General features: G+C 32.5%; 1 protein-coding gene across 1 annotated transcript; it reads left to right on the top strand.

The window, feature by feature from the left end:
* The first annotated feature begins 12,457 nt into the window (after positions 1-12,457).
* On the top strand, positions 12,458-25,387 carry Loxl2 (Lysyl oxidase-like 2). Its single transcript, XM_090115601.1, has 9 exons — positions 12,458-12,802; positions 13,361-13,501; positions 14,091-14,341; positions 14,667-14,898; positions 16,043-16,194; positions 18,062-18,198; positions 19,966-20,123; positions 21,234-21,328; positions 25,199-25,387. Exons 1-9 carry the CDS (start codon positions 12,634-12,636, stop codon positions 25,319-25,321), a joined length of 1,458 nt encoding a protein of 485 aa, XP_089971727.1. The 5' UTR covers positions 12,458-12,633; the 3' UTR covers positions 25,322-25,387.
* The last annotated feature ends 290 nt before the right edge of the window (positions 25,388-25,677 follow it).

Below are 25,677 nucleotides of genomic sequence, written 5' to 3'. Positions count from 1 at the left end.
TATAAGATTATGAATTCGGAATAATTATCGAACTCTATAACAAAACAGTTAAACGATTTACAAACATGATATGTAAATACATAGGCTTTTTATCTGAATCACGATAAATCAAGTGCACGGAAAAAAATCCATTCACCCATAAATTTAACCGATCGCTACCTTTCAATTTTATCAGACCTTTGTACCCTGTTTGCGCTTCACCTTTGTGAAAAACAATATATTTTTTCTCACTTTGAAATACAATACGTGTAATTACTAAGCAGAAATCATTGTTACGATATTCGCAAAACTGTCGCAAAAATTAGTTTAAAGAAATCAAGCATGAATAACAAATATAGACCGCCTATATTTACGCGTAAAATTTGGCCAAAAAGTCTAGAAATTCCAATTCAAATTGTGTCCACACAATGTAAAAAAAAGGTTGCACTCCGGGAGTGCCGGCAGAGGTGAAAACTTGATTATTAACGTTCAGCATGTTTGATATTTTGGAATGGTATCCCTCTTACGCATGGAATATAAGGGCTAAAACAAAAAAAAACATCCGTCTTACGCTTTTTCGATCAGGCCACGTGTCCTGAGACGAGTTTAAGATTTTATACCCAACGCCGCTAAAGAAGTTTTCACTTCAACTATTGTCTTTTTCTACGATTTTTAACCGACTTCAAAAAAAAGGAGGAGGTTATCAATTCGGCCGGTATGTTTTTTTTTTTTTTTTTTTTTTTTTATGTATGTACACCGATTACTCCGTGGTTTCTGAACCGATTTATGTGATTCTTTTTTTGTTCGATGCGGGATGGTGTCGAATTGGTCCCATAAAAATTTTATTCGGATAGGCCCAGTAGTTTTTATTTTATGAGCATTTTTGTCTGTATTTGTAAATGTTGCAAGTGCAAGTTTGAAGTCGGTTGTTTTTAACGCAGTTATTGACTTGTTTTATTTCAATTCTTGAAGATTCACAAACAATCGACTCTATAATGACTCTACTAATAGGTATCATCCAAAGATTTCGCGTGTTAAATAATATGGTGTACGCACATATGACTTTCTTTTATATCTTTGTATACACACTCAAACTTAAACATTTATTCATTTTACTAAGCGATTTCAATAGCCCATACCTATACAGATACAATTACCACGCAATGGGCGATGGGAAAATACATTCTACAGAGAAAAAAAATCGAGTCTAGAGTTAATATCGAAAAAAAATCGAATCTGTTTAAAAATACAATTGACTCTAGATCGTTTTAAAAACATAATATCAATAGCTTTCATATTTTTGAACGGTTTAAAGATCAATTAATGAATGATTTCTTAGCAAGAAATTTGTGGATCTACTTTGTAGAGATTTACGCAGTAAATAATAAATATACTTTGTTGCCTCCAATCTCCGTCTTTATATTACGCCATAGAACTACCTGTTTTACAACTTAGCTTTAATTTTAAGCTGTAAAAACTACAAATGTTTTGGTTGAAATATAAATAGGGTTGTCACTGAGTTAGAAAATAATATTCTGTATTAAAGTTTTAAACGCGCTCTGAATCTATATTTATATAAATTATATTTTTAATATTAATTGAACACCTTTGTAATTATATTATTTACTAGCGGTCCGCCCCGGCTTCGCCCGTGGTACGTATTTACGTTTTCTCTACATAAGAACCATCCTCGTACTTCAAGGAATATAATAAAAAAAGAATTATCGAAATCGGTTCAGCCGTTCTCAAGTTATGCGCTTACCAACACATTTTTATATTATAGATAATATCTAAATAAGACGTTACTGTGGTGGTGTATACATTAAATTAAATTAGGAGAAATGGTGTATTAAAAAAAAACTCTTCATATAAATAAATAATATTATTTACAATAAATTTTTCAAAACAATCAGCATCATACGAATAAATTTTCTCTTTTCATTACCAACCATAGTATTAATTTTTTACATAAAAATAAAACTTAACCCTAGACATTCCGCAATGTATTACAAGATTTTAATCTTAACCCTGTTAACAATAACGTGTAGCTTAAAATAAAACTATTACTACAAGTTCTTGAACAACCTACATTTCTCGAAGTTAGTTTCACATTTTATAAGATTTTAGAAACCTAATGCGTCAACCATTTTTGTTATGCGTTCCGAAGCCGTAGTGGTTATTGTAAAGGCCGTGGGTTCAATCGCCACAAAATATATTGTATTGGTGGGTTCAGACGCTTGTGTTCAAAGTGACATTCAACGAGCACACGCACGGGTACAAGCATGTAAACATGTTGTTTGTGCCCGTGTTTATTTGTTTGTACCGTAAGCACACGAGCTGCTTGCCGGGCTGCTCGCCAGGCTGCTTGCCCCGCATGTGAACATACCATAGAACCACCAAGATGAATATTATTGTATTTCATTGGTGGCAAAGTGATTATGAAAATGTGTGGACCCAGCTAATGAAAATGGCGGGACTTAACCCATAATATTATGACCTAGTTTGAATAGCCTAACTTTTCTTCCTCGATTTATTTACTCCATCAAATAGTTTCAAAATTAATTCATTATCTGTGCCACAATGCTTTGAAGCTACGATACGTGTTTATTAGTATAAGTCAAATTTTGCTAAGTTCTGTTTAGAAGATAAACACAACATGAAACCCTATTTAAATACAACAACAACATGTTGTTATTATGTTAAAAATGTAGTTGAAATACATTTTGAACTAGCACTTCTTCAGTTAGTTTGGAAGACGTTAAATTCATATAGTTAAGTTTTTTGTATTAAACTTCATAATAGAACAGTTTTATTTGATTTTTTTTTTCAGTTTTTCTCTTCTTATTGATTTTTTATCTTCACACTTAAAAAAGAATGTCATACGTAATTTATGAAGTTGTGTAGAACTGCATGCGTTTGTATGAGTGTGTATGTGAGTGTGTGTGCTTGCATGTGTTTGTGTGTGTGTGTGTGTGCGTGTGTGGAATCCTGAAGTTTACATTATAGCTTGTTCTATTTAATGATCTGAAAACTATAAAACATTTATTAACTCAAGTTGGTATCAAGTTTGGTCGACTTAACTTAAGTCGCTTACTTGCTGATAAAATGAAATAAGTTTCCTGAAAGTTTACCTTCGGATTTTAATTTGGAATTTCAAAGCTATAGAAGTTGCTTTTAGTGTAATTACTTACAATATATTGGAGAAGAAACAAAATTAGATTATGTAGGTATATTTTGTAAAATTACGATCGTAGTGTGATTTGAAGAATTTTGATTTTCAAGTAAAAAACAGGACAAGTGCCAGTTGGACTCGCGCCTAGGGTACCGTAAAAAGCTTTTTTTTATGTTGAAACTGTTAATTTATGCTTTACACAAATTTTACTTTATCTGTGTTATAAAAAAAATCTATGAAGTACCTACCCTGTAGGTTTTGATTCTCTTGCGAATGTCGAAATTTCCGAATACGTATTGCTTAAAATATTAATATATAGACTTACAAAAATGATACCACGCTCAAACAAAATTTCACAAAAACAATTAGTACTACAAAACAAAATGTAAATTATTAGTCGCTAAACAGGTAACATGACCCATTATTTACATGCTTACAACATTCATCAGAGGAATTTAATTTAGGCGTTAGCTGTTGCCTTAACGATGTATACAGAATGATTTATGAATGATACAAATTTCCTAATAAATGAGAAGGTTGTTTTTCGACGTTTAGAAAACTGAAAAGATAAGTAAATAAAGTATGGAAAAGCGTGTCATGTCTTTTTATAACAACTTTGTAAAGGTTATTATGGGACAAGTTTTACCGTGATAAATTGGCCCGATCAAAATGGAGAATTACCTAGCTTAGTTATTGGTACAATCCAACCCTATTTGAGATATTAAACTGCATATAAGATAATCAAAGATTATAAAATACTAGCTACTCCGCGCGGTTTCACCCCCGTGGCTCCACTCCTGTTGGTCGTAGCGTGATGATATATAGCTTATAGCCTTCCTCGAAAAGAAGCTATCTAACACCGAAAAAATTGCACGCCTCATAAGCGAAGCGTTGAGGTGGGTACTACTGTCACTTCGCGCAAAACATCTGATTTTTCAAACTTAAAATGTCTTTATGTATCATACATTGCACTTGTAAGATAATACATACACACACATATTAAGAAAAAACACTATTTTTAACGTTCATGATATTTTTGATGTCATTTTTGTTATTTAAACTAGTTAAAAAACAGTTTAAAAAAGTTCTGTCTTGGACGTCCGTGTGTCTGTATGTGCGGATCCTTTTTCTTGTTAACACGATAGCGACCGAAATACTTTACTAATCGAGTCTTTTTTTTTCTCTTACGCTTGAGTATGCTCAGGAATAGAACCCTTTCATTTTTCAGGGTCTGATTCGATGTGGTTTAATTGTTATTAAATAAACAAAAATAATAATTAATAAATATTTATTAAAAAAAAATTATGAGGCGTGCACTTTTGGATTTTCCAAATTATTTTTCAAATCGAACCAGTAATTCCCGAGATTAGCGCGTTCAAACAAACAAACAAACAAACTCTTCAGCTTTATAATATTAGTATAGAGTTGTCATATTGTAGTGAAATTGAAGGCGTTTTAATATTATTATGTATCGCGAGAAATTGTGCAATTGTTTTGTCTATGATATTGAGCTAAAAATATAAGAAAAACACATAAAAAATAGATTGCAAGTACTAGCTTTTGCTCTAGTTTTGGTTTAACCAAAATAACGTAAGTATAGTCGATTTAGGGCCGATTTTTTAATGCTTGGATAAAATTTATCCGTCCAATAAAGTATTACACGATAATATTAAAATGTCACGTAAACTGTCAAATACGGGCAATTAAAATACGTTTTTAAAATGATAGTTTTATACATTATTCGACGAATAAGTTTTAACCGAGGATTGAAAAATCAGCCCTTATACATCTAAACAAGCAGATATTATCGCGGGCAAGACTAGTATTAAAATAATTAAAATCTTATCAATTAAACAACACCCTGTATCTCGCAATGATATTGTTAGGTCGTAAAGTATAAATAATGAAGTAATTAAGCTCTAACCCGGCTTGAAAAATGCCTTTACAAGAGTAATAAAATTAAAAATTATTTATAAGTTAAGGGCCTATTTAAAATTAAATTTTGTGTAGCCAGTTTATGAAATAAACTTTGAAACAAATAGTTCCTACGCCTCTAATATAGTAATAATGCTTTACGTAGATATATTATTGTAATCTTCTTCTTCTTACTCTATAAAAATAAGTCGGGTTTTCCTTCCTGACGCTATAACTCCAGAACGCACGAACCGATTTCCGCGGTTTTGCATTCGTTGGAAAGGTCTCGGGCTCCGTGAGTTTTATAGCAAAGAAAATTCGGGAAAATTTTCAACAGAAAAGCGGGAAAAAAATGAAATGTAGTGGCGAAACGGAGTTCGCCGGGTTGGCTAGTACTTAACTTAAATAAATTAACTCGGTATCCAAACAAATGATACGAAAAACGTTGTTTCAATTTTGTACCCATTCATATGGAGACAAATTCAACAAATAAAATTAATGATACTAATTAATTGGTCTAGCCATTATTATAAATGGCCTAACTACCACGCAATTTTGATTGTGTGCTCTGTGCTCAAGTAACTGAAAATGCGAAAAAATCCAAGATAATTAGGTATAGGTCGTTTTAATCTAAGCCAACACGCATTAATAACGAATTAGGAATTAAAAATATATTTTAGCTTAAATTTTATAATTCTACCATATACATTTAATAATTGAAACTATAGGAACTTAGAGAATTATAATTTAACAAAGATTTGAATATTCAAGAGACATAAAATTTTAGGCGCTTTATTCAAATTGTTTTTACTTAAATGGACTATAAAAGTGAATCCGTTTTATGACGGGAATTAGAATAACTTTTATAATTTTAAAGTGAAACTTTTATTACATCGTCTCAAACTTTTTGGTCTGTGTAGCGCATGTCGCGTGTATCGCGGCTGCCGAGTAGGTATACCTACTCGGCAGCCGCGATACACGAGACCGTCACGCGACATGCGCTACACAAAGCAGTGTGAACCGTTCGAACAGTTTCACTTTTACCGTGGTTTCATAAAACCACACAACATTTTTTTATCTTTGAATAGTTTTGAAATCTTTCTGTGGGAGATAATCAGATAATATGAACATAATAAATATGTTAGCTGTGTTTAAAAAATCTAATATACTTAATAATATCTTGAAATTTTATTAAAGTGAAACTTTTATTACATCGTCTCAAACTTTTTGGTCTGTGTAGCGCATGTCGCGTGTATCGCGGCTGCCGAGTAGGTATACCTACTCGGCAGCCGACCGTCACGCGACATGCGCTACACAAAGCAGTGTTCGGAACCGTTCGAACAGTTTCACTTTTACCGTGGTTTCATAAAACCACACAACATTTTTGTCAGTCTACGAGGTTTTGGGCAGGACATGAGTAATTAAATTTGTTATTGGCAACGATATTATGCCTTAAAATAAGCTAATAATAATAGCGTGGAAGCGCATAGAGAGAAATTAGCAAATAATACGCGCTATTTCATGAGATTACTTCATTAAAACAAGCTTTTATTTATTTATATAACTATTTATTGCACCACACCATTTAAGATCAGGATACAAAATATACTATTGTACAAATCGTATGTATAATACAAAAGGTGACCTTATCGCTTATTAGCGACTTCTTCCAGGCAAACTAAAGAATAGATAAAATACAAATAATTAAATATTGTAACGGTTGCCTGAAATGTGGCTTTTATTATTGTTTAAACACATAATATAATGCTTCCAAAATATGCTATTTAAAAACAAGTCAAGATACAGTAATATTTCCCCCAAACATTTAGTGCTAATCGACCAGTCTAGACTCTCACAAAGTACTAAAACATACCTTAATACCTATTATAGAAATCGTAAAACCACAATACACAGATACTACCAGTAGGGAAACTTTATACAATACGTTCGAAATGGCTCACGTACACAAGCATGCGTGCAAGAATCGTAAGGGTCGTCGTGGTCGTACTGTCAATTGTAATAATCATCATCATCATCAATACAAATAATAAAATTGTAGAAAAGTGATGTCTGTACAATGAAAATATGTAAAAAAATGCAGGTGTTATTATTAAATCGTTCCCGAACCCAAAACTGTAGTTAAAAATTTTTTGTCCGATTATCCTATTTAGATGCGGTTTTCATTAATATATGGTGGTAAGCTTCATTTAACATTTAGTGTTTATTTCATGTCAATCGGTTCATAAATAAAAAAGTTATGACCATTTAAGTAATCACCTTAGGGGTGATAGTGGGAATAATCACTTATAATACCACAAGAGCTTCAAAATTATCGGGTATTTTCCGATAGGGCCGGCGCCCACTGCCGGCACGGCACGGCATGGCACGGCAGAGCATCCCGCGGCGTGCAATGGCATCCCGCGGCATGCCGTGGCATCCTGCTAAAAGCCCCACTAATGCTGCATAAGTTTCAACCTTATTTCAACTAGCTAGCAATCATAATTCCTCGACCCCAAAGCAAGACACGTCATGCCGCCGCATCCTGCGGCGTGCCGCGTCATGCTGCAGCCTCCTGCGATACGTCGCGGCATCGTGGCATCGAAATAAAGTAACTTGAATTCTAAACTGATTGAAATAAGATTCAAAATAACTTCATTAGTAATAAAATCCTCTGCCCTGCCATGCCACGCCGTGCCGGCAGTGGGCGCCGGCCCATAGGTTCGTTGCAAACAAATGAAGGAGTCAAGTTTTTAGTCAAGGTTAAAAAATCACGAGCGCGAAGCGCGAGTGATTTTTCCTGAAAAACTTGACGACTTTATTTGTTTGCAGGGAACCTTGAGGGAAATGCCAGATAATTTTGAAGCTCGTGTGGTATTCGGGAGATTATTTTTCCGTCCCAAATGTCGGCCAATAATTTCACAACTGAATTGAACCTGTCAGTTTGACGTCAACGACCAGAGAAAATTTTCAAAAAATTATCAGTATAATACCATGTAGGTTGTACCACGTGACGTCGAATGGTGCAATTCTATTGGTCGATATTTGGGTCGGAAAAATAATCCAAATTATTTATTTAATTTATTTTATTTCTTAAGTGTAAAATAATCTGTAAGTGCTTATAATTTAATTGTTTATGGTAGTACGTGTTTACTCAATGATTATGTGTTAAGTAGTAACCACTATGCAGTCACTATTCCACGCGGACGAAGTCGCGGGCACAGCTAGTACCTAATAATTGTAATAATTAAGAATTATGAATTACCCTTACGATTCTTGTAAACACGCTTGCGTGCGTGAGCCATTTCGAACGTGTTGTATGAAGTTTCCCTACTGGTTATATCTGTATAATGTGGTAATACCAACATACATTAGAAGCTATTACATTCGTGGGGAAAAATTGCGAATTTCACTTGAACATTAAGTTTTATGATACGCGTTTTCATAAGGGTTTCAGTTACATTTCAAGTGGGAAAAGGTTTGATAATGGCGAACCTTTTAAACGTTACTTTCTACATATCTGAGGTATGTGTACATTTTTTTTTGTGTGGTGTCTCTCAATGTTAGCCAGAAGGGCTTCTACATTTTAACGCGGACGCGGGGGTGAACTGAAGGTTCACCCTGGTAGCGACATGCACAAGGGCGTCCCCCCTTTGACGGGGACCACGAACCTCGGCTTGAGCTATCGCTTGAGTGGAGGAGGCCAGAAGGGCCCTAATCGGACGGGAGGTATGTGTACACTGTACATCTTTATGTATGAATTAAGTACATAGTATAAAACAAAGTCGCTTTCTCTGTCCCTATAATATGTGTGCTTAAATCTTTAAAACTACGCAACGGAATTTGATGCGGGGTTTTTTTTTAATAGATAGTGTGATTGAAGAGGAAAGTATATATACATATTATATTGTTTATAGGTATCTAATTAATTAGGTTTTAGAAACGGCGGGCGCAGTCGCGGGTAGAAAGCTAGTAATTAATATAGTCAAAACAAATGTAAAAAAACTCGCTTAAACTCATTAAATTATTGTATTGTCACCGATCGTTGATAAGTATACAAAGTTTAGATTAATTCTGTCCGTTTCAAGTTTCCAAATCGAGTCTAAAGGAGTATTTTAATACAAGTGAAGTAAAAACTAATAATATTAAAGCTAATGATTTCAAAAACGTGTCTTCTATGGTAATAAATATGGATATTGAGAGCCTAAAGTAGAGAATGAATGAATGAATGAATGAAATATTCTTTATTGCACACAAAAATACAGGATTACAAAATAATACCGATACAACACAGACAAGTTAAAATATGTACAGAGAATATTATGAGTAATAGAGAGCAACATTTATTCACATTCATACAAATTTTTAGTTATGTTAAAAAAAACAAAGAATAGCTGATAACCCTAAACAGTGTAAAATAAAATTACACTAAGACAATTTGTGGCTTGTAATAAAAAAAGGTCCGTAACTCTGAGGGTGAAGCTAAAAAAACAATGAGCGGTGTGAAACAAAGAGTTTAAGTGCAAATTATTGCGGGTAGGCGTAATTTAGGATGTTAGGGCTGGTACAAATTGAAATTCGCAAGATCTATTCCAAGGGATTGCATTTTCATGAAATTATTCTATAGTGGGTATGGATATAGCTTTTTTATTCCTTTCAATATTATGATGTTAGTGTAGAGATATATTTTCTACATTTACAATCATGCATTTTGAATCGGTCGCGTTGAAAAAAATATTTTTTTTTATTAATTGATAGAAGAACAAGCGTTTAGAAAGACAGAAAAAATGCATAATTTTCTTTAACATAACATTTTTTTAATTTTAATATTATCTTCTTTTATTGCAATAACATGACAATGGGTAAATAAAAAATTACACATAATGTAAAATATCCCGGAGTAATTTTCAAGTTCAATCAAAATAAATTAAATTAAAAATTTGAAAGCCCTGGCTCTTCTACTATAAAACGACATTTTGTGAGAATGTATGAGGTTTAGGGATATTGCTTTAATTTAAAGGATTTGGGTCAGATATCGCTATGCGGTAATATTTTTTCAATTAGCGTTTGTGAAAAATATATGTGTATTTTTCCGAATGATGAATTTATGAAAGAACATTCTTTGTTTTTAATTATTTTTCAATATCAGTCGCTGATTATGTAGTTACATTTTTAAACAAATGATAGATAGGTATTATATTATTAGATCATGAACGTATTTTATAGTAAACTAGGTTTTCGCCAAAAAAAAACCCGCATAGTTCCCGTACCCGTGGGATTTCCGAGATTGCGTCATTTTCCCGGGATAAGGGAAAGGACATAGGCTATGTCCTTTCCCGGGTATCAAAATATTTCCATACCAAACATGAAAATTGGTTCAGTAGTTTAGGCGTGATTGAGTAACAGACAGAGAGTTACTTTCGCATTCATAATATTAAGTATGGATAATACAAGAAAACACAATAGTGAGACCACAGACGTATTCCACAGGTAAATATTAATAAATCTATTCATTTTATCCTACTAATATTATAAATGCGAAAGTTTGTGAGGATGTGTGTGTGTTTGTTACTCTTTCACGCAAATTCTACTGAACCGATTACAGTGAAATTTAGCACACATAGGGTAACTTGGATTAACACATAGGATAGGTTTTATCTCGGAAATCCCACGGGAACGGGCTACTATGCGGCTTTTCTTTGAAAACGCGGGCAAAGCCGCGGGCGGAAAGCTAGTGTTTATATAATAGGACTTTATCAAAGCTTCATTTATAATAATTTCTCATTCATAAATTCAAATGGTTAATAAATTAGATTTTTTTCAAATTCTTATATATAAAATTCTCGTGTCACAATGTTAGTCTGCATACTCCTCCGAAACGGGTGGACCGATTCTCATGAAATTTTCTGTGCATATCGGGTAAGTCTGAGAATCGGCCAACATCTATTTTTAATATGTACCACGGGCGAAGCCGGGGCGGACCGCTAGTCTTCTCTTATATATAAAAATGAATCGCAAAATGTGTTGGTAAGCGCATAACTCGAGAACGGCTGAACCGATTTCGATAATTCTTTTTTTATTATATTCCTTGAAGTACGAGGATGGTTCTTATGTAGAGAAAACGTAAACATGTACCACGGGCGAAGCCGGGGCGGACCGCTAGTAATAGAATAAAAATCGATTACGAGGCGGAATTCGAACCCGCTTCCTTTGCCAAAGTGGGAAGGCGATTTTTTCTATTCTTTAAAAACTTGTTCATGTTTTATATATTGTTATTTATTTTAAATTGGAATAAAAATTAAATCTAAATAAATCAACGCAAACATTGTATTGACATAACAATTCATTTGGCTGGTGTTGAACGTTATTTGGGTCAAATAGTTTTGTTCGCTCATTTTAATTGAAATAATGGAACGATGTGATCATATCTTTTTTATTCTGACATCGTGTGGCTAATAAAGTATTGAATGTTTTACCAACTTTAAAAAATGAAGAAGGTGTACATTACCTTCATTCTTAGAAATTCTAAAATGTTTGGAATTGATAGAGAAATCTTTCATATACCTTATTGGAGTGAATCAAACTTCTGTTTCTTATAAAAAGGCACTGTATACACAATCAAAACATACAATTTAGTCTAACATATTAAAGTACATAATTACTGGCCTCGTCTATTATACGTACGTACATACATATGTACTTAAAATGTTCTTTTGCACGCCTCATAAGCGAAGCGTTGAGGTGGGTACTACTGTCACTTCGCGCAAAACATCTGATTTTTCAAACTTAAAATGTCTTTATGTATCATACATTGCACTTGTAAGATAATACATACACACACATATTAAGAAAAAACACTATTTTTAACATTCATGATATTTTCGATGTCATTTTTGTTATTTAAACTAGTTTAAAAACAGTTTAAAAAAGTTCTGTCTTGGACGTCCGTGTGTCTGTATGTGCGGAGGATTTTCTTGTTAACACGAAAGCGACCGAAATACTTTACTAATCGAGTCTTTTTTTTCTCTTACGCTTGAGTATGCTCAGGAATAGAACCCTTTCATTTTTCAGGGTCTGATTCGATGTGGTTTAATTGTTATTAAATAAACAAAAATAATAATTAATAAATAATTATTAAAAAAAAATTATGAGGCGTGCACTTTTGGATTTTCCAAATTTTCTTTATTCCATTCTCATAACGTCTCATATATAAAAAAAAATATGTAGTACAAGACAATCATCACGTACATCAAATGAGTTTACAATATAAAGATGTACTTGAATTCAGTTACATCATTGAATTGAACAAACCCATATTCCTGACCGTGAACTACAAATACAGCGTCCACAATTAAGAGCTTATTCTATGTCCACTCGGCAGTTCTATGAAAGATTTCAGTGATGTTACATGCTACAGAATCAGAATAAATTTTAATACAAATAAAAATAAATTGGTTTGAACCAGTTTTCGTAAAATAGATGGGTTGTTAGTACCAGGTGTTCTTCAGGGAAGTGTATTGTGCCCATAACTATATTTTATATATGAGAATGAAGAGTGTTCAGTAATTAATATGATGATGATGCAGAAATCGTGTATTGTTTTATTATTTGTGAGTGTACTATGTAGGGATTTAAGTGAAAATGAACGGAACATGAGAGCTGCGTTCATCCAGAAACTGTTGAATAAACAAAAATATTTGGAGAACAAAATTAAACTTTTGGGTGGAACGGAGTTTGAAGGTAAGTGAATATCTTAATAAAAGTTTACTAAAATTTTATAATAATGGTAATAATTTGACATTACAGACCCTATAATTGTCGGTTTAAATGAAAATAATACATTTTTTGTAGTGAATATAATATTATTGTGATTCAAATCATAAAAGAAAAACTCGTGCTTATGTATGACAAGTAGAGTAGATTTATTTTGTCCGTAATAAGTTCAGAGAGGTTTAAAATTTTTCTAAAATATCAATTAGGTGCTCATATCATATCATCTGGCTGCAGAAATTAAGACAAATCCGTACTTTGCTTGTACAATATTCTAAATATCGGCGGAAGTAGTAGTCACATAATCCATACTAATATTATAAATGCGAAAGTAACTCTGTCTGTCTGTCTGTTACTCAATCACTCCTAAACTACTGAACCAATTTGCATGAAATTTGGTATGGGGATATTTTGATACCCGAGAAAGGACATAGGCTACCTTTTATTGCGAAATATGTACCACGGGCGAAGCCGGGGCGGACCTCTAGTGATTATATAAATTCTAATTTATTAAATTGTTTACTGCAGGTAATGTGTACATCTACCACGCTGGTAGATGGGGGGCAGTTTGCGACGATTCCTGGGACAATGCAGCGGCTGAAGTCATCTGCCGTTCTTTGAATAGAACTGGTATAGCCACCCATGGTGGGCAATTTGGAGAAGCTATGGGTAATATGCAATTTATTATAGAAGCTATTTATTTGAACTATGTTACCTTAAAATATCGTCAAGGCTATACAGTAGGTCAAGGTACAAATCGGCATGAATGGAGCATAATGATGCTCCATTCAATCTTGTGTTTATCTCATCATTTAAAAATTGATATCAATGGATATCAATTTTTGTACAGATCGTCCATTAGGTAACTATGTCAATTCTTGAGAGCTATTATTTTATTTTCTCAATAGATGTTGGAAATAATCATCACAATGTTTTCTTTATGATTGCGCCTTCGCGTTTAACCAGCATCGTACATGTCCTTTATTTTTACGGTTGCCTGGAAGAGATTGCTTTAAGCAATAAGGCCGCCAATTGTGCACTTACCATATTCATGTTCTCCATGTTAAATTATTTATGTTTTTTATTACTGGTATTGTACAATAAAGTGTAAAAATAAATAAATAAAAATGTCTACATTAGAGGCAATTATTGACTTTTATAATGTAGGTTAAACTTTATAATATTATGTAACATAGGCAATAAATGACATTGAGAATTTGTATTAAAATGAGTATTAAGCGTATAACTTTTATCCTAGAAAAATATTGGATGGATGATGTCGTATGTGAAGGGAATGAAATATCTCTGAACCAATGTATATTCTCCGGCTGGGGGTCATCAGATTGTGAGAAGAGTGAAGCAGCAGGTGTAATATGTAAAGAGAAAAAGAAAGAAGATATAACAAAATATGGTAAAATTAAACCAAGACATATACATGACGTAATGGATGTGAGGGGTGCGAGTTTGAGACTCGTTGGTGGACGAAATAGTTACGAAGGTAGAGTGGAGGTAAGTCAGATTTGAAAAAAATCGACTGCTATATAATATTACGTAGGTACAAAATATAGACGAAATGTGTGTTATTATGATAATTGACCCTATTTTTATTAGCTTTATGGACTGCTCTGATTTATCTTATTATATGAGTGATGTGTACATCACAAGAAGAAAACATCACTTTATAGTGAAGAAGAACCAGAAGTATTCCACATACATTCTTGATTATATAAATTTTATTTCATACCAAGTCTTTCAAATCATAAGTCCATAATAAATGACGTTCTTTCATACCAAATCTTACATACTATAAGACCTCATATAAAACTTGTTTCAGATGTACTACAACAATACTTGGGGTAGCATTTGCCCTGATGGTTGGACATTATACGAAGCAGCAGCCGTATGCCACCACCTGGCCCTCGGTTTCGCTGACCAAGCGCTCCAGACTGATTTCTTTGGCAGTTCCCAAATCATACTGAGTGGTGTTGAGTGTCAAGGAAATGAAACAAATCTGTTTTCCTGTAAACATAGAGAATTTGGTGATGTGTTCTGTCCTGGTGAAAGAGGTTAGTCAATTTGATTGGAATATATTTTGGATATTTTAAAATATTTCTGGAGATATGAAATCAACACATACAAATAACTATAAACGATTACTAGTAACTAGAATGACAAAGTATGACGATATATTTTCTTTATAAATTCTTTAAAAACAATTAAAGAAGAAATATTTCATAGCCGTTATTAAATAAAATCTTGTGTTTATCTCATTCATTTACTTTAATTCACTTATAATATCCCACTCTATTCATTATCGACATTTTCTACTAATGTAATTCGCAAATTTCGACTCATTTTCCGCCGAATAAATCTACTAAGGCAAATCTCTTCGAATATTTCTTGCCCCACTAAGATCCACAAAGAAAAATATAATCGTATTCTACTAAATGACATGCTCCTTAAATCTTTTGGGATTCACAAAAGATATATTTAATACCTTTTATAACAATAAGGATTAACGCCTCGACCCAAATAAAGCTGGACTTTGTATTTACGTGTCAAAATTATTAAACGGTTCATGAAATATGAAGAAAAGCCTCATGTTATTATTGTGATCAATATTTCAATGTCTGCTGGAAAAAGTAAATGTAATTCTTTGAGTAAATAATGTTCTTAGTGATGATTAAACCTACATTATTTTTAAACGTGTATATTGTACTAGCTACTCCGCGCGGTTTCACCCCCGTGGCTCCACTCCTGTTGGTCGTAGCGTGATGATATAATATAGCCTATAGCCTTCCTCGATAAATGAGCTATCCTAATAGCTATATAACACCGAAATAATTTTTCAAATCGGACCAGTAGTTCCCGAGATTAGCGCGTTCAAACAAACAAACAAACTCTTCAGCTTTATAATATTAGTATAGATAATAAGAGATGAATTTCTTTGCGTTACAATATTTTTCTAAATAATATATTAGTTGTACTATGTATATAGTCAGTATATTTTAATAATTGGATCCTATCAAGCTCCTTTTCAATTATTGCATGCCAAAATTTTCTCATTAAATACTGAACAACAAAAATGTGACATAGAGATACTTTTAAGTTTCAATAGGCCATAACGTTGCACTTTTAAACGAATTTTATGTAGAGCTAAAACAAAAATGTTAACACCTATTCGTATAAAAATTTAATTAATCGTCACAGGCCACGTCGCAGCCGTGGTATGTACGCACTACCTTGCGGACCTTCTCTTGGACACAAGTGCAATAGAGCGAACTGCACATTTACAAGATGCACCTATGTTCCAACTGCAGTGTGCTATGGAAGAAAACTGCTTGAGCAAATCTGCTTATGAGGTAAAAAACCGCTATACATTAAGTCTTTAAAATAGAGAGTATGATAACCACTTTTATATATCACTGTATTCGTTCTTAAATATAGTATTGATATGCTTTTATTAGCTTTACTGAATGTTTATATTATGCTTGTATCTTTGTAACCGACTCCTTTAGAATCACTTTTTATCTCCTTTAAAGGGATCGAATTAATTCAAAGTTAGTACATCAAGGATCGCAGTAATTCCATGATTTTTAAACTTTTTTTATTATTTTTTTTTTATATTATAGGTAATGCAATAGTGAATATGAAAATTAAATTTTCACAATAATATTTAATTATTCCTGATTATTTTTCCGACCCAAATATCGACCAATAGAATTGCACCATTCGACGTCACGTGGTACAACCTACATGGTATTATACTGATAATTTTTTTAAAATTTTCTCTGGTCGTTGACGTTAAACTGACAGGTTCAATTCAATTGTGAAATTATTGGCCGACATTTGGGACGGAAAAATAATCTCCCGAATACCACACGAGCTTCAAAATTATCTGGCATTTCCCTCAAGGTTCCCTGCAAACAAATAAAGTCGTCAAGTTTTTCAGGAAAAATCACTCGCGCTTCGCGCTCGTGATTTTTTTACCTTGACTAAAAACTTGACTCTTTCATTTGTTTGCAACGAACCTATCGGAAAATACCCGATAATTTTGAAGCTCTTGTGGTATTATAAGTGAGTATGCTGTCACAAATGTAAGACCAGTGTTACTACCACAAATAACATATTACCACTTCCAATTTCGGAATGGATTCACGTAAATAATAATCAATCATCCGAGCTTATCTCTGGACAAGGCTATTTATTTTATTTGCTATCTGTACAACATGACAGCTAAATTTATTCACAGCAATATAGGTTATATCAAAATCGGAATAAGCATTAGTTTGGTTTGTGAGTTTAAAAATACGTGGTTCGTTAGTAGTAGACTTTACAATTCAATCAGTATCATTGTTTGTAGAAATTGTGGTGTATCTAAATTATGTGTTGTTTGCTTTATGGAAACGTAAGTCTTATTTAGACTCGAAATTAATTAATTTTATCGGTATAATTCGTGAATTCCGACATTGAAACATTGTGTTACAGTTATGTGTATATGTATGTTGTGTTTATATTTACATAGTGTTTGATATGTTCATTGCCTCGTTTCTATAACACATGAATCTTTGTATATGTGGTTAACTAGAGAGTATTATATTATGTAACGTCGTAGTATATTTATTTACTAATACCTACTGCTAATTACAACGTTTCTCTTTTACTTTAATTGATAGCACAATTACTACTTAACAACCTTATTTACGAAAAATAAAGGCTATTATTATATTTCACTAGCTTTTTGCCCGCGGCTTCGCCCGCTTTGTCTAAAACATAATAAATTACATACAAAAACCTTTCTCTTGAATCACTCTATCTATTAAAAAAACCGCATCAAAATCCGTTGCGTAGTTTTAAAGATTTAAGTATACATAGGGACATAGGGACAGAGAAAGCGACTTTGTTTTATACTATGTAGTGATGATGACGTTGTAATTCTGATTAACAGGTTACAGCTCAACTAAATACCTAGTACGCCAATCATTCAAAAAACCATTAATTATTAGATAAAAATTTAGAGCAAACTACACGGAATACAGGAGAATTTTAATTAATAATTTGATATTTTTTATAAGCCTTTCTAAAGTATGTACAATGTACATCTTGCTTAAATTCTAGCCTGGCTCTACATTCATTTTCTTATTTTAGAATTAATTGTAACCTTATATAAGTCTAAACTGCTTCTTGCCTTTTCCCGCTTGCCTTTTCTCATTTATTTTCTTATTTTAGGTACAAAAGACCAATCCGAATTGGCAATTCGAAACCCGAAGATTACTGCGCTTTACCGCGGCATCTTTGAATATTGGGAACGCTGAATTCAGACCATATTTGCCGAAACATTTGTGGCAGTGGCATTTGTGTCATATGTAAGTACATCATAGATTTGGTAATGTTTTGGTACATTAGTGATACACATTATACCGATTTATGTGAAAAGTAAAATTGTAGTCATTACCTATTTTTTTAAATTTACCTTTTATTTGAAAATTAGCGTGTTTATATAATACTAGAGGTCCGCCCCGGCTTCGCCCGTGGTACATATTATTATTTCGCAATAAAAGGTAGCCTATGTCCTTTCTCGGGTATCAAAATATCTCCATACCAAATTTCATGCAAATTGGTTCAGTAGTTTAGGCGTGATTGAGTAACAGACAGACAGACAGAGTTACTTTCGCATAATTATAATATTATAGTATGGATTCTAGTAACTCACTAATATTGTAAACCTGGTATTTTTTATAATATTTCATTGCATTCAGATAAAAAACTCATAAAATAATGTACCTATAATATTGGCAATTAGATTACCTCTAATTGAATGATATTAAATGAAAATGTCTGCAATGTATATAAAAAGCACAATAATAAGTCTACAACGCATAGTGAAATATTATATTTATTTATTCATTAGATTAATATATAATATTATTTAGATATAAATAATATTTTTCAACTCCGACTAAATTTACAATATTAAAGAGTTATTATTAAAAGAAAAATATTCTAACATATTCTAATTAATCAAAGAAGTCCAAGTTCAATTACCTTTCTAAATTCATATTTCATTCGAGATATCGCACAAGCTTTTGTTAGGATTTGCATATGTCCGTATAAAAGAATTTTTCTTACTTATAACATGCGGTGGACTTAGCTATCTATTCATGTTGGTAAGATGAGGGTTAGGAATAACATTTCTTTTGTAAAAATGTTTATTGCACCGTAAAATATGCTTCACTGAAGATTTTATATTTTATTTTACTAGTTTTCCGCCCAGCTCCGCTCGCTTTTTTCGGGATAAAAATGAAATGTGTCTCCCTATGTGTTAATCCAAGTTACCCTTTATGTGTCTGCCAAATTTCATGAAAATCAGTTCATCAGCTTTTGCGTGAAAGAGTAACACACAAACAAACAAAGATACGAACTTTAGCATAACTAGGTTTATAGTATTAGCAGGATTAAGTTTTTATACAAAGTTGTATATTATACTTGATTTCGATTTGAGTCATGATAAAACTAATAAATTGATAGTCTAAGTTGTGAAGCTAAACTGTCGTACATTTATAACTATGGCGATTAATTTTGTTTTTATCGAGCTACGTCAGAAATCTTTTACAGATTATGTCTAGTCTTTAAACACGTTCTGTTATCTGTGGCCAAAAGTTTTATAAGAAAAAGGGATAAAACATATCTTAAGGCACAAACACTATCACGAAAATAAACTAAAACAAATAAAAGATTACGCTGAATGAGCGATTACTAAAAGTATATAGACTGGTTAAACATTTGTTATAATTTTCAATTTAGGTAAAGATTCAAACGTCATGATGTGTTTTAAGCCTTTCTTGAGAAAATTACTATCTGATACAGAAATAATTTTTCCAATCAGACCCGTAGTTCCTGAGATTAGCGTGTTCAATCAACTAAACCTTCTTCCATAGATTCTCAAATCACTGAGTGGATATATTCATCTTATACTGTATGGTTAATTTTAATTATTTTATTATTATAATAATCGTATTTATATGTTAACGGTACAAATAAATGTATTTTCTTTCTTAAAAAAACAAACAAACTTTTCAGCTTTATTAGTCTAAATAACAAATTTTTTATTAGTATAAATAACAAATTTCCAGGCATTATCACAGTATGGAGGTGTTCGCAACGTTCGACGTTCTAGATGTTTCTGGAAGAAGAATAGCCGAGGGTCATAAAGCATCCTTCTGTTTGGAGGATAATACCTGCTTGCCTGGTGTGGATAAGAAATACTCTTGTTTGAATTATGGCGACCAAGGTAAGTAATTTGGTCAAACTCAAACTCAAACTCTCTCTCTCTCTCTCTCTCTTCAACGACCGCCTCCTTGGTACAGTGGTTGACGCGTGAGCGTAGCACCGAGGGGTCCTGGGTTCGATTCCCGGTGGAGACGAAGAAAAAAAATGTCTCGGTCTGGCAGGACAAAAGAAGGCTGATCACCTAGTTGTCCCTAAAGAAAATCGATCAGTGAAACAGATGTATACATCTGCCCCTTACCCCACTAGGGGACATGGGACTTCACAACTAACTCAAACATTTATTTATTCAATTAGACTTCTTTTAGAAGCACTTTCGAATCGTCATTACATATTTTAACATTTACCACCGATTCGGAAAGCAGTATCTATGTAGAAGAACAGGCAAGAAACTCCATAGTTGCTCTTTTAAAAATATGTTATGACGTCCTTTTTGGGGTTTAGGGTAAAACTGATTTTTAATTGAGTTTCGCTGTAGCTGTTTCATAATATTTTCAATAATAATATATTTTTTCATGTTATTATAACTAAATAGAAACATTCCTTATAAAGTTGGATAAATTAATCTCCTCAAAACAGAATGTTGTTCTGAATATGCAATATTGTTACGCAATTTTCAAACATAAATATATTTTGTTAGTTATAAATTAAATTCACATTGAAATTAATTTAAAACAAACGATATTGCGTTCTATTATTTGCAGTTATGCCTACAAAGCACTTTAATAGCGTTTTATTATTTTAAACTAATTTATTATATAATAAAGAGGCAATAATTATTAATTTTTATTCAGTAAATAATACTTGTTTTATTAAAATGAATACTTCCTTTTCCTTAGCTTTGGTTATATAACTATTTTTATAATGTCAACCACAATTATAATCAAAATATTGTATAACTAGCTTACCGCCCGCGGCTTCGCCCGCTTTGTCTAAAACCTAATAAATTATATACTAAAACCTTCCTCTTGAATCACTCTATCTATTAAAAAAAACCGCATCAAAATCCGTTGCGTAGTTTTTAAGATTTAAGCATACATAGGGACATAGGGACAGAAAAAGCGACTTTGTTTTATACTATGTAGTGATTTAATATTAAATTAATTATTTACAGGTGTGTCAGTTAACTGTTCAGATATTTATCAATATAACATCGATTGTCAATGGGTTGATGTAACTGATGTAGAACCAGGCGACTATACATTTAAGGTAACATATTATAATGTTTATTTCTACATTCTTAAATATTATTCTAAGAAGTAATCGGCTCATACTAAAAGATGTAGAAACAGTTTGGAATCCAAGTAATCAGTCGAAACATAATAAAATTTATTTTTAGTACGGAAAATCTTTATTAGTACCTAATCGTAAAATATACACTACGGTAGTAGCTTCAGCGTCAAGTTTCACTGGTTTATGAAGCTAAAATTTTCATTGTCACTACTTCTTCGGCCTTCAGCCCGCGGCTGCGCCCGCGTTTTTAAAGAAAATCCCGCATAGTTCCCGTTCCCGTTCACCTATTTTATGTGTTACCCTCTATATGTGTGCTAAATTTCATTGTAATCGATTCGGTAGGATTTGCGTGAAAGAGTAACAAACATACCCACCTACACATACACATACATCCATCCTGACAAACTTTCGCATTTACTATATCTAATATTATTAATAGGTAGGAAGTAGGATAGGATAGGATTGTGAAATGACACTATAGTCAGCGTAAAATTTCACTTTATTTTTGTCATTCCAAAGTTCTAATATTAAGTATTATGTAAAAATTAGGTCATTATTTTACTCTGTAAAGACATACTAACAAGCCAACAGGCCTTTTATATATTTTAGGTACATAATTATAATACATCTATATTATGCGTAAAACTTCTCCTTTGAAAAGTTCATTTAACCAAACCCGAAACCTTTTAAAGTTTATCAGCAAAGTCCAAAAGATAAACTCAACTTGAGTAACTAAATCTATACTTAAGACATACTAATTAATGTTAATAATGTTACTTAACTCTAAACAGTCTGAAACTAAATAGACTAAACAAGATTTGGTAACTAAACGCGAAGCATTTGCAGAATCGTAGGATTTAAAAATATTTATTTATTAAATTGATCTCGTTTATTGATGCAATATAATATGACAAATTTGGCGCCATATTCTATAAGTATTTGCTGAATTTTTAAAACGTATAATATAGTAGTTATTTCCCCTTACACTTTCAATAAACTTTTTTTTTATCGTATCGTAAAGCGCTTGACCACGATCTCGCCTCATGGTAAGCTTTTTCAATGCTTGGAAAAAACTTATCCGTCCAATAAAGTATTACACGATAATATTAAAATGTCACGTAAACTGTCAAATACGGGCAATTAGAATACGTTTTTAAAATGGTAGTTTTATACATTAGGTATTCGACGAATAAGTTTTATCCAAGCATTGAAAAATCGGCCCTAAATAATATACAGTGGTGGTCACATAATTAAAGACACTAAGAGCATTTTACACTACCCAAAACACTTCTCTCAACATTTTTTTTCACACTACCATTGGAACTTGTTAAATAATTTTAAAATATTCAGGTATGTGTTTTCTAATGCTAAACTAAATTTTATCTACAGAACTTGTCGGTTTGTTAGATTTAATTTGGTTCATCCGCACTACTAGCAGTTTTAACCTAGCAAAGGTCTGGCCATATAATTAAAGACATTAGACTCGCTTATGAGAAATATAAAAAAATATTATTTTAATGAAATTATTTTTCCAACACAAAATGCCTGACGTATTTACAAAATATTTTTACACTTTTCAATATTTGGTTGCATGTCCTTGGGCAGTAATGACGGTTTACATCTCTTGGGCATTGAAGTAACTAATTTTGTACAAGTTGCATCACTAATTTGGTTCCATTCTTCGAAAATGCTTTACAAAGTTAGTCGACGTTTGATGACCGCTTTGCCGCGACTTCTTTCTTTCTTGATTCCATAAGTTTTCGATCGGATTTAAACCCGGGCTGTAGGGGGGGCCAATCCAAAACAGTTACAGATTGGTTCCTTAACAAGCACTTCACTACTTTTGCCGTGTGCTTAGGATCATTATCGTGTTGAAAAGTCCAAACAAAAGGTAAATTTTCCTCCGCATAGGGCAGCATGGATTGCTCTAAAATATACTTGTACTGGAATTTATCCATGTTGCCTGCTGTCTTTTTGACAGGTCCAACACCAAGTCCAGAAAAAAAGCGCCACACTTTGATATTTCCACCCCCATGTATGACTACTTATTAGAGTATCTTGGATCCATTTCCTTATTGAGATGGCGTCTTACATATTGTTTTCTGACAGAATTAATCATATTAATCTTAGTTTCATGCCAAAACAGCACATGTTTCCATTCTCGTTCAGTCCAGTATTCGTATTTTGTAGCAAAGTGAAATCTTGCCTTCACATTTTGTTTTTTCAAAAGTGGTACTTTCCGAGATACTCTTCAGTGCAAGTTTTGCACCTCCGTCTAATTGTCCTTGCAGACACCCCCTTCAAGCCTGCTGCACCATACAACTCTGAACTGTATCAGTTCTGACCCTTTAAATGGATCTTTTTAGCCAACAACACCATTTTTCAATCTTTCGGCTGAGTAGTTTCACTTGGTTTTGCTTTTCTGAGTACGTTTTCGGTCGTGTAGAACATCTTGACATGTTTTATAAAATTCATAATCATATCCTTGAAACAGTTTAATTATAATGGAAGTTAAAAATATTTTTTCTTGTGGACGAGTCGCAACTCTTGTTTTTAACCATAATAATTGATATTAAAACTATTAAACGTATGAATTTTAATTTTAAAAGTTAAAAATACCAAAAAAAAATATAGAGTGTCAACGATTTATGAAATTACGCGACAAAACGAAGTAAATCACAATGCCGTTTCTTTTTATTTATAAAAATTATAACTCATTTCTTGTTGTCTTTAATTAAGTGGCCAGCTACACGTACGTTAACAAAGTTTGTGTTACATTCCCACAGAGAGCAAGTGTCGAAACTAACAAGGAATATAACTATTTTTTGTCCCTCATTTTAAAGAACATATAGTCTTGTATGGTTTAATAAAAATAATACTAGATTAAATACCTTTTTCAGATAATTGTACTTCCTATTGTAAATATTTTATGGTCAATTAGGGGGTGTCTTTAATTATGTGACCACCACTGTATATGTTATTTAAGTATAATTGATAATTATTATTTATTGACAAAACACTAAAGCGTCTTCAAATGGTCTGATATGAAAAAAATATAAATATGAACAACCCGAAAGGCACTAGCTTTCAAATAAAAAGAAGCATCAAGATCGATTCACCCAGTCGAAAGTGCTTCGTTTACAAAACCAAGAAATATACATAGCTAGGCGAAATGAGAACCTTCTTCTATTTTGAAGTCGGTTATAAATAAAGAAATTGCAAGTAAAAATTGTCAAATCCAAAGATCACAAGTCGAATACAAAACTTGAGAAAAGATTTTTCAAGCAATAAATATAGCTTAACCGTTATCTATAAATTTTGTGCAAGATGCACGTGACATTTTGTAAAGAATTTCTCGAGTGTTCTACGAAATAGTGATACTTGAGATTTTAAGTGTATATTATTTTCTTGGATATGGAAAACTAGAGTTTGCTCGCGACTGTACTTGTACATGGGTGCTTGACTTCGCGCTATAAAATATCGCGAACGAATCGCTCGGTACCTGCTTTTTTATGCCGTTATAAAAAAAAATAATTTCATTCTACGACAATAATAATTTAATTAATGAAAAAATTATAAACTAGGTCGTCTAGGCTTAAAAATAAGAGTTGAATACCAATCAGTAAAAATACTTACAAAAATCGTTAACAAGTTCAGCTATCTGTCAGTGAAAATCCCATCAAAATCGGCCCAGCCGTTCCTGAGATTAGCCGAATCAAACAGACAGACAGACAAATTACATCCATACGCATATATGCATTTATTAAAAATCGATTATTACGATATTAAAAAACAGACACTCCAATTTTATTATTGACATAGATAATGATAAAACTTATTACACAGGTGGCGGTAAATCCACACGCGCGTATCGCAGAACAAAGTTACCACAACAACGCCGCGTCGTGTGTACTCCGCCTAACCGATACTTACGCTGCTGTGTACAACTGTCAATTGGGACGGCCTTAGGCTCGTTCGCATCGGGCGTTTGTTAATTTTTGTTTTTTTTTTTTTTTGTAGTAAGTTTCCTCGTGTTCTTATGTGTTGAGATTGAATATAGTTACTGAAACTTGAGGTGTGTTTTATTTAATTTAACCTACCAATTGAATTACATGTAATGAAAATATTAATTGATGCAGAAAATTATTTGCTGATGCAGTTATAAGAGTAATCTGCGAGAAAAAATCTATATGTTGCAAAAGCTCTATTTATATCTAGTAGACAAAGCTTGAACTTTTATTTTAGGAATAGCCAATTTTAAATTCTTAGTAGGTAAAGTAGCTTTTTTTTTGTTATAAATGTGAGTAATGAACATTAAATAGAAA

This window comes from Colias eurytheme, chromosome 23 (genome assembly GCF_061535395.1).
Source record: "Colias eurytheme isolate Ceu_HAF_F1 chromosome 23, ilColEury1 Martin Lab GWU primary, whole genome shotgun sequence".
NCBI classification, from domain to species: Eukaryota; Metazoa; Arthropoda; class Insecta; order Lepidoptera; family Pieridae; genus Colias; species Colias eurytheme.
The sequence above is the reverse complement of the archived record's forward strand: the minus strand, read 5'-3'. Positions and strand labels throughout refer to the sequence as shown.

Coding starts and splice junctions, on each gene's coding strand:
- Loxl2 (XM_090115601.1), top strand. CDS start 12,634: ATGATGATGATGCAGAAATCGTGTATTGTTTTATTATTTGTGAGTGTA. Junction 20,124..21,233: donor TTTGAATTATGGCGACCAAG/GTAAGTAATTTG, acceptor AATTATTTACAG/GTGTGTCAGTTAACTGTTCA. Junction 21,329..25,198: donor CAGGCGACTATACATTTAAG/GTAACATATTAT, acceptor CTTATTACACAG/GTGGCGGTAAATCCACACGC.